This window comes from Pongo abelii, chromosome 10 (genome assembly GCF_028885655.2).
Source record: "Pongo abelii isolate AG06213 chromosome 10, NHGRI_mPonAbe1-v2.0_pri, whole genome shotgun sequence".
NCBI lineage: Eukaryota > Metazoa > Chordata > Mammalia > Primates > Hominidae > Pongo > Pongo abelii.
Genome location: NC_071995.2, coordinates 19,437,812 through 19,453,184, shown reverse-complemented (window position 1 = coordinate 19,453,184; position 15,373 = coordinate 19,437,812). Strand labels below are relative to the sequence as shown.

Sequence of the window (15,373 nt, the reverse complement as noted above, 5' to 3'; positions counted from 1 at the left end):
GAGGTGGAAGGAGGAAAAAGATAAGAGCAGAAATCATCCATGACATTTTAGATGGCCTTGGATGCTACACAATACAGTTGGGGTTTTGTCTTGAAGACAAAGGAGGTGCAGTGAGAACTTTAAGAGGGAGTTGAGATGGTCAGATTTGCATTTGACAGAATTTATTTCTGCCTATATACTGTTAATCTGTGTAATGGTATACTGACTTTTTTTCTTCCAACTGCTCCTCTGGGTGGTCTTAGAGTTAGTTAAAAATTCTGGTCTACCTGTGTGGCTGGGGACAATTTATGTAAGATTTTTGCGCTTCAGTTTTCTCTTACAGGGGAGTCTAGTACGTTGGCAGTCTGAGCTGCTATCACGTGCCTCAGCACTCAGATCGCACCTTCTTACTTATTGCTTTTCTTCTCCCTGCTTCCCTTGATCGTGATGCTGCCATGTCTTGTTTTTCTTCCCCATTGTTACTTGCTCCTTGTTGCTTTCCTTTTCCATTCTCTTTCTACTAAAATTAGATCTTCCCCTCTTCAGTGATACAACTCTCACTATTCTGTGTGGTTTTCATTTTTCTATAATTTGATTAACATTTGACTTTCAATTCTTCTTTGATCTTGATCAATTATAGTGATTCTTTGGATTTGTGGAATTTTGTTTGGACTCATATCTCCAATTCTTTTTAGTATAAGATGGCAACTTTGACCTTTTAGAAGAACACGAGACAAAACAAATTATCAGAGAACATTTCAGATGACCAAGCTTATACTCTGTTTGAAAGTAATAAAACTTTCATTATTCAGTGAATAATGTATATTTTATTTTATGCTGCTATTCAGTAGAACCATAATTTTTTATTTATATAATTTTCTATAACCAAAATTTTCAGGAATTACAGGCACATTTTAAATTTTTATTGACTTGCTTAAGGTTTTATGGCAAATAAGGAGTGGGATAAGGCTAAAATGAAATTAATTCTATAACATCCACTTCCATGGACCTCAAAACCCAGAATTTAAAAACAGTAAGTTGAAGCATGTTATTTAAGTAATGTAGTGAACAATATGCATGAATTACTTTAAGATTATATAATTTTAAGGTGCTATCATTGTTTAATAAGCTCTGGAGACCCAGCATCTGATTTGACAACCACAGATCCCACTATGACACAATGCCTCTTCAACACATGCTTCTTGCATTCAAGCTGTTTACAATGTAACAAGAGCGTTAAGATGTTATAAAAAAGCATTCTCTTTAAAAATTAAATCTCCCTCTTAGCTGAAATTCCTATTTCCCAGTTTTTTTGTTAGTGATACTATAGTTCTACTAGTTTTTCTAACTCTCCCTGACCCCAGTCATTCCTGAATTATCTCTCTCATTTGTCTAAAATTGCATTGTGTCGAATCCTTCTGAATTCTCCCTTCGTCATTTCACTGAGGTCTGTTCTTTAGTGTCTATTCACCACCTCCTACTTGAATTTCTTCTTATCTGCTCTCTTACCTGCAGTTCTCTATCTCTTCCAATTGGAAATGCACAACTAATCAAACCAGTCTTCTATTTTTGGTATTCCTTTTCCTATTCAGAAACTCCCAGTCATCCTGGTACTTTTAATAACTTGCCTTTTCTCATAAAGTTCAAATGTGACCTTTCGAATCCACTCTTTCTTATTGGAGCTCATCTTGTTCGCACCTGCCCTAAATCCTTCAATGATTACTCAGACTCTACTTCTGCAAGGTATTGCATAACTACTACAGCTTCTGCAGTTTACATTGATCTTGAATGTGTCTGACTCACTCTGACATACATGGTCCAGGCTACACACCAGTGGCATGAGATTACACACTGCCTGGTATGGTTTTAAGAAGGTATTGAAGTAAAGTGGAATACAAAAATGAAATGTGAAATTGAAAGACAACCTGGAATCCTCATTTTCTCCCAGAGTCCTTTCTTTATCCCTGTAACCACTGGGTTTCAAGAGTTAACTAACCCTTTCCCAATTTTGACATCACTCCATGCAGCTTTATATATTTTATCTTCAATAAGAATCCAATGTAAGTTTCATCTTCTTTCAAGTATAAATTATTACATATTACATAAATACTCTTAATATTCATTTTATGTATTTTTTATACTCACAATGTGAGCCCACCAGTCATTTTTTTAGTAGGACAATGACAGGCTGAAACAAGGAAGAATCACCATAGAAGAATTTAGAGCAATTTATCGAATTATCACTCACAGAGAAGAAATTATTGAGATTTTCAACGCATATTCTGAAAACCGGAAAATTCTTTTAGAAAATAATCTGGCTCAATTTCTGACACAAGAACAATATACAGCTGAGATGAGTAAAACTATTGCTTTTGAGATCATTCAGAAATATGAGCCTATCGAAGAAGGTATGTTTGCATTTCAAACTTTTATCAGAATATGTATATGTGAACTATTTTTTTCTTTTTTCAAAAATTATTTTAAAGCAAAGTATTTTTATGAATTATGGTTATCAAATTGCAGTTTTTGGATGGGTCAAATGTCTTTGGGAAAATATATTTTATAGAATTGATACCTTTTACAATGCTATACTATGCAACTATGACATCCTTTCCTATACATTGTTCAGCTCCTTTCTTTTAACTGCTTCCATGTATCTCTCAAGTGTTGAGAAATGAGCTTGGAGGTGAAAGTAAGACAACAATTCTATTACATGTACCCTATTAGAAGAAAGTATCTTGATCTCATGAATAAGATAAAACCCCAGTTATAGGTGGTCTTCCATTTTAATGCATTATATTATTGAAAATATGTATGAAAATTAAATGTGCTAAATGAAAAAAAATTCTAAGAAAATATTATAAACTGATGAATTTTACTTTGTTTATAAATATAATTATCTACAACATTTCATAAATATATATGCTTTTCGCTTGTTCTTCATTTTTGAACACATAGTGATTTGATTTAAATTAAATGACCATTTAGGCTAATGATCTGTCATAGAATTTGTGATCTTTGTTGTATCTTTCAATGGGTAAAAACACTTCACAGTTTTTCATTTATGTTCATTTTGAAATAAAAGTATAAACACATAATACAATAAAATAATCAAATATGGTACCAAAACATTGTGAAAGCACAATGTTTGACCTTACAGAAACTAACTGATAGAATAGCTCAAAATATTCACCTAGGAGGGGCGTATGAAAGTTCTAGTTTTGCCTCTTTAAGTTGGTTTAGGCTACCAATGTTTAACACATGATAATGTAGGTTCTAACAAAACCAAACTTATTTCTGCATTGGATCATACATAATTTATTCATAATTTATTCATAATTTATTCAAATATTTATCTGTAGTAACCAAGTATGGTTTTGGGGGCTGAAGATACAGTGAAGAATAAGGCAATTAGGTCTTGAGTTCCTGATGGGTTGGAGGAAAGTTGACAGTAAATAATGAAGCATGTAAAAGGATATCTTAAGATAGTGCTATGTGATATAGAAACATAGAGCAGGGAAGGTGATGGAGAGTAAGTGACCTGGGAGGCCTAGTTCAGGTTGGGTGTTCAGAGGAACCCTCTCTGAGAGTGTGAGATTTGAGCTGAGACTTAAATGGCAAGAACGGACAAGTTATATGACAAAATGGGAGAAGTGTCTAAGGTCCAAGTAAGGGAAGCATTAAATCTGAGTTGAATAACTGAAGGAACAGGAGGACTGTGTGGTTAGAACTTTGACAATGAGAGGGAGATGAGTTTGGAGAGACTGGCAGAGATCGAACCATACAGGTTCTTAGAGGCCACAATAAAGATTTTGGCTTCATGACTCAGTGCCATGCAAAGATTTTGGAGGGCTCTCAACATTGTAGTGGTGTCATTGAGTTCAGTGTTAGTGACGATTTGGTCTCAGCACCATTAAATTTTTGCAGGTTTGCAGCAAGGTAAAGAGCTTGCACCAGAATACTAAGTGACTATATCACTAAGCAGAACTGATGAGTTCAGTTGACTTTTTAAATTTATTTTTATTTTTTTTTTAATAGCAAGACTTTCTCTGAGGAAGTAGTGAATTGATTTATGTTCTGGCTCAAGCTCTTTATGTCATTGCCAACTGGAAACAACCAGTTTACAGATGAGCACTTTAGGTAGCACTAATCTCGTGAATATTACCAAAAAAATTACTTTGGCACTGTAAACTTCAGGTGGTAAATTAAAAGATACAAATGAGATATTGGGATGGTGGCAGTGACACTTTGGAATTGTGTTTGCATTTTAACTACAATATTATACTGTTCATCCATTTCCTCTTTTGAGCCTTCACCTGCCTCGAATACTCTCCAACACAGCCAAGACCTTGCATTTCATTTACATGATTATTGATCACTTTGGTGTCTTATTAAGGCCAATTTGAATTATGATCTTATAGTTCCAAATGCCGCCAAGTTCCTCAGCTTCATCCCTCATTGGTATGTGACATGCACCAAATGAGGTTTTTAAAAATCCATGTGATTAATCCTTATTTCAAACTGGTAGTTTTTAAGGGAACAAAATGAGTTTATTTTCTATTCCATTACCAAAGATGTTTATTTAATTATTCAATAGTTCAAAGGGGCTAAGCCAATTACTGCTAATTAAACAGGGAAAAATAATAAATGTATGCAAGTCATTACTGTTACAATGCATGATTCATTTGCTCCATACACTTCTATCTTCCTAAATTTATATGGCTTTGAAACAGAGGGTTTGTATACCTATACAAATTTTATTTATTTTCTTCTAGCTTTTATTTTTTAAACCAAAATAGTAATAGCATTTTGAATGCTGTCTTCTTCATTTTTACGATGTCATAAACATTTACTTACGTCACTATATTTTTATGATACATTATTCTTAATGGTGCTTAGTATTGTATCATATTTTGAGCTTTAATTTGTTTATTCTCCCATACTTACCTTGCTTTTATAAACAATGCTAATGTGAGCATTCTTGTACATCACTGTCTGAGTCTCTACTTCTACAGGATAAATTCCTGGAAATAAAATTCTCTGCCAAAGATCACACTCTAATCAAGTGAATGCTCATGTCACCTTTTCTTTTTGGTTGAAATGAACTATCAATAGCAATAATAGCAACTGAAAATTTTAGACTGAATATATAAGGGTAGATCCTATTATTACCCCCATTCCACAGATAGGGAGAAGTTAGCTAATATGTTCAAGGTCATATAACAAGTTAAATGGATATGAGTCCAGGCTGTTTCCAGAGCCAGTCTTCTGCTTGATTGATATTTTGGTACATATTACAGTGAGTAAAAAAGTTCAGCGATTAATTACTAAAGATGATCACATGCAAATGACCCAGCAGTTCCATTCCTAGGCATGCACCATACAGAAATGTGTATATATTTGCACCAAAAGACATTTACTGGTTATTTTTGGCAGCACAATTTGTAACAGCCCCAAACAGGAAATTATCTAAATGCCTATCAGTGATAAAATGAATAAATAAATGGTGGCATAGTCATACAATGGAATACTGCAAAGTAATGGGAATGAGCAATGTATAAGTACGTGTAACTACAAGAATAAATCTTTGAAATATAATGTTGAGTAAAAGAAACCAGATACAAAAAATACATACTGTCTGAGTCAATTCATGTAAAACACAACAACCAAAGAAAACTAATCTGCGCTTTTCGAAGTCAGATCAGTGGATATACTTGGGTGTGGTGAGTGACAGGGAAGTTAGTCGGAAGCAGGCTTCTGGAACACTGCAATGCTTTGTTCCTCAACCTGTGTGCCAGTTATCCAGATGTGTAGCTTGTGGAAGTTCATTGATCTATAATATATGTACTTGTGTGTATTTTTAAAACATAAAAAAAGAGATAATTAAATAATATATTATTTACTTGAATGTTAATATGGAAGAACTGAAGGTTTTACTACAAAAATTTGTTTCCAAACAACATAAATATAGTATTAATATTAATTCTAAAGGAATATTTTAGAAATATGCTCTACTACTGAGTAAGTTTACAAGTGAGATGTAATTTTTTATCTTGCTAATGGTATTTTTGCATCCTTTTAACTTATTTTATTTTTTTTTTTAGTTAGGAAAGCACACCAAATGTCATTAGAAGGTTTTACAAGATACATGAATTCACGTGAATGTCTACTGTTTAAAAATGAATGTAGAAAAGTTTATCAAGATATGAGTCATCCATTAAGTGATTATTTTATTTCATCTTCACATAACACGTATTTGGTATCTGATCAATTATTGGGACCAAGTGACCTTTGGGGATATGTAAGGTATTTATTTTATTTTTAAATCTATTACATTTAAAAATACTTGGAAGTTCCTGGCAGTGTCTACCTCAGTAGGCAAGAGTGCACAATAAAAAGAAGACTCTCCATGTTATCCAGACTCATAGGGAATAGAAATTTTTACTTGTACATATCTTGAAGATCCAACAATTGGATGAAGTGGCAACATAATTTATTGTATGCATTAGTATCATATGCTTCCCTTCTAATCCCACCTGTTAACCTCTTCTCCATGGTTATGGCCCCTCTGAAGTTTGCTGAATAACCTAGACACTTCTCAAAGGAAAGCATATGAAGAAGACTCTTATTTAGCTAGTCAGAAGATCCTCGATTTTAATAAGTATGGTTAAAATTAATTATCAGACATCAGGACACATACTATAACTAAAGCCAACACATAAATACAGTACATTGTACAACTTCGCATTTATGGATAGTGATTTTTATAGACTTGTATGTTAAATAGTTTACATAGATTAAAAATAATCCATATTGCATCGCTGATTTTATACCTAACAATGTACCTATCATACTGTTAATACCAGACTTCAGTTTAGTCAGTCAGCTCAGATACAGTGCTGAATAAGATTTTCAAAGCTGCTACATTTATCTGTGTACAAGCAGACAGACAGATAATAACCAGGTAAAAAAATGTTTTCAAGGATGAATGAATCATGCAGGGAAGATGAACTAAGGTAATGTGATAGAAAGTGACTGTGGGGTGGAGAGTGTTACTTAGGGTAAAGTTATCAGAAAAGTCTTCTCAAGAGGTAAAAAGAAATAGTTGTGGCACGAGTGATGACACAGGAAGCCTTAGAAAGATCTAGTAGGAAGGTCATGTTAAACAGAATAAGTGCTTGGCATGTTTAAATGAGAGAAAAATGGCAAATGTGGTTAGAGACAAGTCAATGGTGAATGAAGGGAGGTGAGTTTGAGGAGGTAGGCAGAGTCAGTTAATGAGGATCTTGTAGGGCATGGAGAGGAGAATAGATTTTATTCCAGCTGCACTGAGAAGGATTTTCCTTAAGATAGTGTCATAATTTGATTTATTCAGTAATGTAGAGGAATGACTGATGGGGCCAGAGTGGAGGTAGAAAATGATTTGGGAAGATGGTGTAGCAGTGCAGGTGATATAGCTGGTGGTGAACTCACGAGGCAGCAGCTGAGATGATAAGTGGTTGAATTTGAGATACAGATGCTTCTCAACTTACAATGTGGTTACATCCCAATACTTGAAAATATCGTAAGTTGAAAACGCATTTAGTACATCTAACCTACCAAACATTATAGCTTAACCTAGCTTACTTTAAGACACTTACACTAGCTTACAGTGAGGCTAAATCATATCCTCACTCCCAAAGCACCCCCAAAAACTGGCAACACAGGACACCATAGAGTTTTGGTTGTTTACCCTTGTGATCATGTGGCTGAGTGAGATCTGTAGCTCACTGCTGCTGCTCAACATCTTGCAACGGAGTATCTCATACAGCATATTGCTAGCTTGGGAAATGACCAATATTCAAAATTCAAAATGTGATTTCCACTGAATGCATATTTTCTTTGCACTATCATAATGTTGAAAAATTATAAGTTGAACCATCATATGTTGGGGACCATGTAATTTTAGGAGGCATAGCCAACATGACTTACCAGGTGATTTGAAGAGAGATATGAGGGAAAGAGAGGAATCAAGATTTTCATTCCAATAACCAAATTACAGTGATACTGTTGGCTGAGATGTTGAAGCCCAAGAGAGAAGCCCATTGTAGGGTTTGAGGCAACATGCAAGGGTTCTGTGGTTTCCATGTTAAGTTTGAGATACCAATTCGTTTCCAAATGGCTAGATCAGATAGTCTGATCTATATGTGTGTGGAATTCAGAAGTTAACAGACTGGAAAAACAGAATTGGAAGTCATCAGCATATACGGGGTATTTAAAACCAAATGATTAGATAGTATTACTTAAGGTAAAACCATCCATAGAAAAGATATCTTCTAATTCCAAGATAATATCAAACATACAAGTAAATATTTCTGCTTCTCTAATTTCAAATCTAAGTAAAGACATAAATTCACAAATTTTGAAATGTATTCATTTAGAATTCTGTAAAGACAGCCCAATTTATAGCTATAATTTCATTATAGGAATTTCTGTTCATTTTTTGTTATTTTAATTTTTTTAAGAGAGAAAATATAAATATTAAAGCAGTTATATTTAGAAATATATATAATTACTTTTACATTACAAGAAAAAGTTTCACCCAACCGCAAATTTACATTTAAATTTAATTGTCCTTTTCTCTGTTTCTTTATCCACCTTTGGAAGATACATGCTTAGTATGAAAGTCTTTCAAAATATTTTTCCTTGTGACTAGTGGCATAATATAGTGTTTAAATATCAATGTTTAAGTTTCTAGTGCTCATATTTCTTCCCTTTCCCTCATCTGTTAATTTTGTGACAGATATAACCATTGTGTATCTCAATTTCCTCATATTTACAAAAGGAAAAAGAATATTACTGCTTTATAGCATTCAATATCTTAATGTAACAAAAGATTCTTAAATTTATTTTTATTACCAGTTAAAATTCAACTTCAAATAGAAAATAGTAATATTACACAATCTAAAGAAGTTACAACAAAAAATATAATATTTTATACCTTGATAGTTTATAGGAAGTATTTGAAGGAAATTTAAGGATAAATAGATGAAATAAAGTTGAGTGGAAATTTCATACCACGAAGTTCTGTACAAATTCTAGAATGCCTGGAGACTATCACCTGTAAGTTTCCTAGCAGCCAAAGTCAAGAGAGAAACAGGATTAGTTACAAGGTTTACAATGATCATAAAAAACAGTAGTGAATGAGAGAGAAATTTTCTCTATTTGTTTCCAAAAAGGAGGCTCAAAGTGAAATAGTGGAGTGTCCTCAACATCACCATTGGAGACGATAAAACTTTCTCTTATGTGCCTCCACATGTAAGTGGTTGGCATGACATTGTGCAGTCACTGAAAACATTTTGCTGGGGACCAAACCATGTAGTCTGAATATGCAGTTTTGTAAAGGTTGGCTTGATCCATGGATAAAATTAAAACTAGAGAAGTAGCAACAGCCAATATTATTTATGAAAAGTTTTCTTTCATAACATATTTCTTGGTGTTTTTTTCCCCCCACCACCCAAGTAAAAAGCTCAAGATTTTTCTCTGGCAGCACTCCAGAGAACTCATACTCTATGTTGATAAAATAGGCAAGACAATTTACTGTCATAATCAAATACGAGTCAGGAAAGCAAACATTCTTCCACAGAAATTAAGAAACTTTACAAATAAACATTGTTTCTTCTCCAACTTAAAATCTAAATACATAAATAAATCCATAAGCCAAGAAATATATTCGTTTGCAATTCTACAAATGTAGCTGAATTTAGAACTTCTGCCTTATTTGCCCAGAGAGAGTACCCATGGCCCAGAGAAGATTTCTCTATGAACATTCTAGGTCCGTTTCTCCAATACAAAGACAATTAGTTTTACATTACAGTGCATTGGCCGCATGCCTAAATAAAGCATTGTGCACTTAAACAAACAAACAAAAACCATAGCAAATTACCCAAATGTGGTAGCATATGTCTGTAGTCCCAGCTAGTTGTGAGGCTGAAGTGGGATGCGCCTAGGACTTCCAGGCTGCACTTTAGTGTGGGTGACAGAAAGAGACCCCATCTTAAAAGCAACAACAAAAAAACAAAAACAGACACAAAAACAAAAAACAAAGCAAAACTTAAAAACCTCATCCTGGCTAACACAGTGAAACCCCGTTTCTACTAAAAATACACAAATTAGCAGGGCGTGGTGGCGGGCGCCTGTAGTTCCAGCTACTCAGGAGGCTGAGGCAGGAGAATGGCGTGAACCCGGGAGGCGGAGCTTGCAGTGAGCCGAGATCGCGCCACTGCACCACAGTCTGGGCGACAGAGCGAGACTCTGTCTCTAAAAAAAAAAAAAAAAAAAAAAAACACCCCAAAAGAATTTATTAAGAATTTAATTTTTCTTAATAAAAATTTGGTTTGGTTGGTGAAGCCTCCAAGATAGATGAGGTTCACCAGTTCTTTCTCTCTAATGCCTTACTTCCTCATTGGGGTTCTTCCATCTTTTATCTCTATTATTCCCAAGGGTATATAAAGTTTTTCTCTCTCTCTCTCTCTCGCTCTCTCTCTCTCCCTCCCTCCCTCCCTCCCCCCCTCATATTTTAGGCAGTCCTGAATTCAGTATATTGACTTAGTATCCTAATTGTTTTATCTCTTCTCAGCTATGCTCTTACCTAAGTACTTCTTGGGTCATCTCCCTAGAAAGGGACTAAATAAGATCTCCAAAAAGAACTAAATCTAAAAGTTTCACTTTCTCATATGGCCCATTTGGTGCTCTGTGCTTCTGTTTGGAAAAACTACTGATTTTATATAAGTACTTGGTGCTGGGACCACACTCCCTTCTCCAGGTTGTCATGACTTATGGCAAGGTTTCTCAAACTTTTCATTTTTTGAGTCAGATAATTTGTTGTTGGAGGCTGTCCTGTGCATTGCAGAATGTTTAGCAGCATCGTGACCATTACCTGCTAGATGCCAGTTACAAACCTCCCCCTATCTCCAGCTGTGGCAGCCGAAAATGTCTCCAGACATTGCCAAATCCCTCCTGTGAGGCAAAATCATCCCAGTGGAAAACCAGTAGCCTGTAGACATGGGGTAATTTAATGTATTATTGGTTTTCTATGGAAAAATATCTCTATGTATGACAAGGGAGCTTTTTTAACCTCTTTCCTAATATGTATCGATTCTAAGATCCCGGTGTTTCAAGTCAGCTCTCAGATTCAGTTTTGTCTGTTCCAAGATCGCATTTCAGAAGATCACATTTTTCTGCCTTCCACTTTTCTTCTTACATCTCTACAGTTCCCATTTTTTCTAATATAAACACAATAAATATTTACTAACAGTCAGTTTATGTCAAACATGTTTTATGGACTGAAATTTCAATCCCTGCTGTTGTAGAAACAGCACTAACCATTGTCTTATGTTAGTGTTGCTGACCCTGTCTGTGGTTGGCACACATTAGCTCCGTGTCAGGTCAGGTTCATAGATATAGGAACAACTATACAACTCTTTGTATGTGTCTGTGAAATAATTTAAAGATTTATCTTAATGCTATAACTACATTTGCATGAGTCAATAAAACAATGTCTATACATAAATCAATAAATTGGAGTGAACTCTTGGTAGTTTGGGGCAAATGACCTATTTCATAATGGCATACAATGGCCTACTCTGGGCTGGGTATGAAGATTTTGAGACATCCCTATTTGCTTATATTCATTATTATAAAGTCAGTGAAAAATCTGAATGCAATCAGCTTCCACTGACACAGAGTAAATAAAAGCATATGTGCTAATAAAGCATCCTGTCACTGCTGTCTTGTAGTATGAACACTGAAAATTAATTTAAACCCAGTGGGTACAACTGATTTAATGAACCTAAGTTAGAATTTATGTTTAAATCAAGAAACGGATATTTATTTTTTAGGTAGAAAAATCAGACCCAGTTTTAGATATCAGCAGAAGTAGAAATATATTTTCCTCGGTTTTGATAAAGCTGTGAATTTGTACTCTGAGGCAAGCAGGTCATACTTTTCTCCTAGTGAAATTATGAGTCGAATAGATATAGATGAGCAGGTATCCAGGCTTCCTTTGCATAAACCTTGATTTTCTCTAGTGCTTACTTGGATTAAAATTAGAGATGGCCTTATGTTAACTGGTTAGAGAGATAAGGATTATTTGCTGATTCACCAGGCCCTCTAGCTTCCATACTGTCTAGCCAACACTGTTTCCAGAGAGCAAGTATTGTCATGCTTTATCTTTTCTTTATCCTTCCCTTTCTGCCATATACCCCATTCCCCAAAGCCTGACATGAGGAAAGAATTAGACAAGATTTTATTAATATATTTTACTATTCTGAGAGGGCTTTGAACATTATCACTTTTCAATGGTATGGCATTGAACAGTAAATGCCACCATAAGTAAAATTATATGGGTTGGGAGTAGGGATGTTTCAGAGCTACAACTATGGAGCAGGTATCTTCATTGCTTACTGAAAACCAAGGCTTGTATGGAGAGCACACAAGAGTAAAACATTTGACTATAGAGAAAGACACAGTATTGTACTACACAGATAGTATGTGTCTTCCTTTTTAATGCAAATTTCTAGAGACTCAAAACTTGTCCCAAAGACAAGTTTTTATAGAGTTTTATGGACTCACTTATGCATTTATCATAAAATCACAAATGGTCTTTGGAATATTTTAATACTTTGGTATATATTTTTAATGGTCCAGGAGTAACATTTTATTTTGCTGAAATTTTGCTAGTGCCCTTGTGAAAGGATGCCGTTGTTTGGAGATTGACTGCTGGGATGGAGCACAAAATGAACCTGTTGTATATCATGGCTACACACTCACAAGCAAACTTCTGTTTAAAACTGTTATCCAAGCTATACAGAAGTATGCGTTCATGGTATGTACATATCTTTGTTCAACTGTAGCTATTTAAACTGAAGCAATTCTAATTTACTTGCTTCAAAATCCTATAATGCTTAGCCTTACTTTAGACAATATTTCAAATTGTGGGTTATGATCCATTAGTAGGCAGTGAAATCCATGTTGTGTATAGTTAAAGGTAGATTTATCAAGGTTAGTTTCAGGTGGTAAGGTACATAGTGTTTCATGGAACTTTTTGTTTACTCGTGTGTGTGTGTATTGTTTCACAACGTAAAATATATTTATTATTGTGGATAATGGCCAGGAAAGTTTGAGAAATACTGGTCTAGGTAATAGTAGATATTTTACCAATATTCAACTCTTTTACTTTCAAGACAAAATAAAATGTGTCAACAATGCATCATTTCAATTGTTGACATTTTAATTACCATAATGACAGCTATTGATATAGTAAGAAATGTTCAGAAGTTTCCTTTGGATTCAAAAATGTTTAATTTGTTACAGATTCAAAGATATAGTTATTCCTAGAATTTGAGCTCAGTTTATGAATCCTACTCTATAAATTGAGCAGGTTTTTGCAATCCCTCAATGTTAAGGAGTTCTAAATAACACTGGTTTCATTTATAAACGTGGCTAATTTTGCACCTTCAGACATTTTAAGTTGTTTTTGTAAACTTAACACACTTGATTTCTTAAGTACTTCAATTATAGTACAATTTTAGTACAATCAAAATGACTACAATCAAAAAGTGTACAATTTTAGTACAATCAAAACGACTACAATCAAAAAGAATTCTTACCATGTACTAAAACTGTGTAATGTGTACCTAATACATTAAATTTACAAATGTAATAAACTTAAAGTTCTCCTATGTCAATACATTACATAATCTGTCAACATAAACTTAAAATCACAAATTTATATAAATTTATCTACTATATATTAAAATGAAGTACAAAATAAATATTTCAAAGATACAAATATATGAACAATTTCTATCTTAATATAAAGACATTGAGAGTATGGCACTGATTCTCCTAAACATGTAGTTTCTATTATTTCTAAATATATTTATTTCTGCTCCAGTCTCTTTCTTGAACTCACACCAATGTACACAACTGCCTGTTTGACATTACCACTTGGATATGAATAGGCATATTTAACTTAACATGTTTAAAATTGAGCTCCCTGATATTTCTCTAGTCCTGCTCTCGCCATGATCTTCCCGATCTCATCAATGACAACTTTCATATGCTCTAGCCAAGACCTTTTTTGCCAACTGTAACCTTCTTCTCCTTCTCTCAATCCCCTCAATCAATTCTTCAGTAAATCATCTTGGCTTTACTTTTTTTTTTTTATATATACTTTAAGTTTTAGGGTACATGCGCACAATGTGCAGATTAGTTACATATGTATACATGTGCCATGTTGGTGTACTGCACCATTAACTCGTCATTTAGCATTAGGTATATCTCCTAATTCTATCCCTCCCCCCTCCCCCCACCCCACAACAGTTCCCGGAGTGTGATGTTCCTCTTCCTGTGTCCATGTGTTCTCATTGTTCAATTCCCACCTATGAGTGAGAACATGCGGTGTTTGGTTTTTTGTCCTTGAGATAGTTTGCTGAGAATGATGGTTTCCAATTTCATCCATGTCCCTACAAAGGACATGAACTCTTCATTTTTATGGCTGCATAGTATTCCATGGTGTATATGTGCTACATTTTCTTAATCCAGTCTATCGTTGTTGGACATTTGGGTTGGTTCCAAGTCTTTGCTATTGTGAATAGTGCCGCAATAAACATACGTGTGCATGTGTCTTTATAGCAGCATGATTTATAATCCTTTGGGTATATACCCAGTAATGGGATGGCTGGGTCAAATGGTATTTCTAGTTCTAGATTCCTGAGGAATTGCCACACTGACTTCCACAATAGTTGAACTAGTTTACAGTCCCACCAACAGTATAAAAGTGTTCCTATTTCTCCACATCCTCTCCAGCACCTGTTGTTTCCTGACTTTTTAATGATCGCCATTCTAACTGGTGTGAGATGGTATCTCATTGTGGTTTTGATTTGCATTTCTTTGATGGCCAGTGACGATGAGCATTTTTTCATGTGTGTTTTGGCTGCATAAATGTCTTCTTTTGAGAAGTGGCTTTACTTTTAAAATGTATCCTGAATTTAACTATCTCTGCCCATTCTTACTGTCACTGTCGTAGTCAACCAACATCACCTCTCATTTAAGATCCCACTGCCCTCTTCTCTGATATTCTTGCTTCTTTTCTTATTCCCCTGCCATCTCATCTCAACATATCAACCAGAGTGATTTTTGGTAACTCAGACTATGTCATTCCCCTTCTCAAAGACTTCAGCCTCACTCAAAATAAAAGCTAAAATTTGTACAATGACTCACAAGGCCATAAGTGGTCAGTTTTTCATTACCTCTTTTAACTCTCCTGCTACTCCATCCCTGTTCGCTTGGCCATTCTGGCCTCCTTAGTCTTTTTCAGACACATCTCAAGGCCTTTGTACTTGCTATTCCT

At 34.6% G+C, this 15,373-nt stretch overlaps 1 protein-coding gene across 11 annotated transcripts in view; it reads left to right on the top strand.

Annotated features, from left to right (window-relative positions):
* PLCZ1 (phospholipase C zeta 1) overlaps positions 1-15,373 on the top strand; it is a 54,997-nt gene that overhangs the window by 12,490 nt on the left and 27,134 nt on the right. For 7 of the 11 annotated variants that reach the window (XR_010135734.1, XR_010135733.1, XM_054526902.1 and 4 more), the window contains exons 4-6: positions 2,156-2,387; positions 6,084-6,285; positions 12,700-12,844. The exons of 1 other annotated variant lie outside the window; for it this stretch is intronic. Coding sequence is in view for 8 of the 10 variants with exons in the window: in XM_054526902.1 (XP_054382877.1) it covers positions 2,156-2,387; positions 6,084-6,285; positions 12,700-12,844 (579 nt within the window). In the remaining 2 variants the exon portion in view is untranslated. Of the gene's footprint in view, positions 1-2,152; positions 2,388-6,083; positions 6,286-12,699; positions 12,845-15,373 lie in introns of all 11 variants that reach the window. 3 more of the 11 variants (XM_054526899.1, XM_054526900.1, XM_054526901.2) reach the window with 3 other exon arrangements.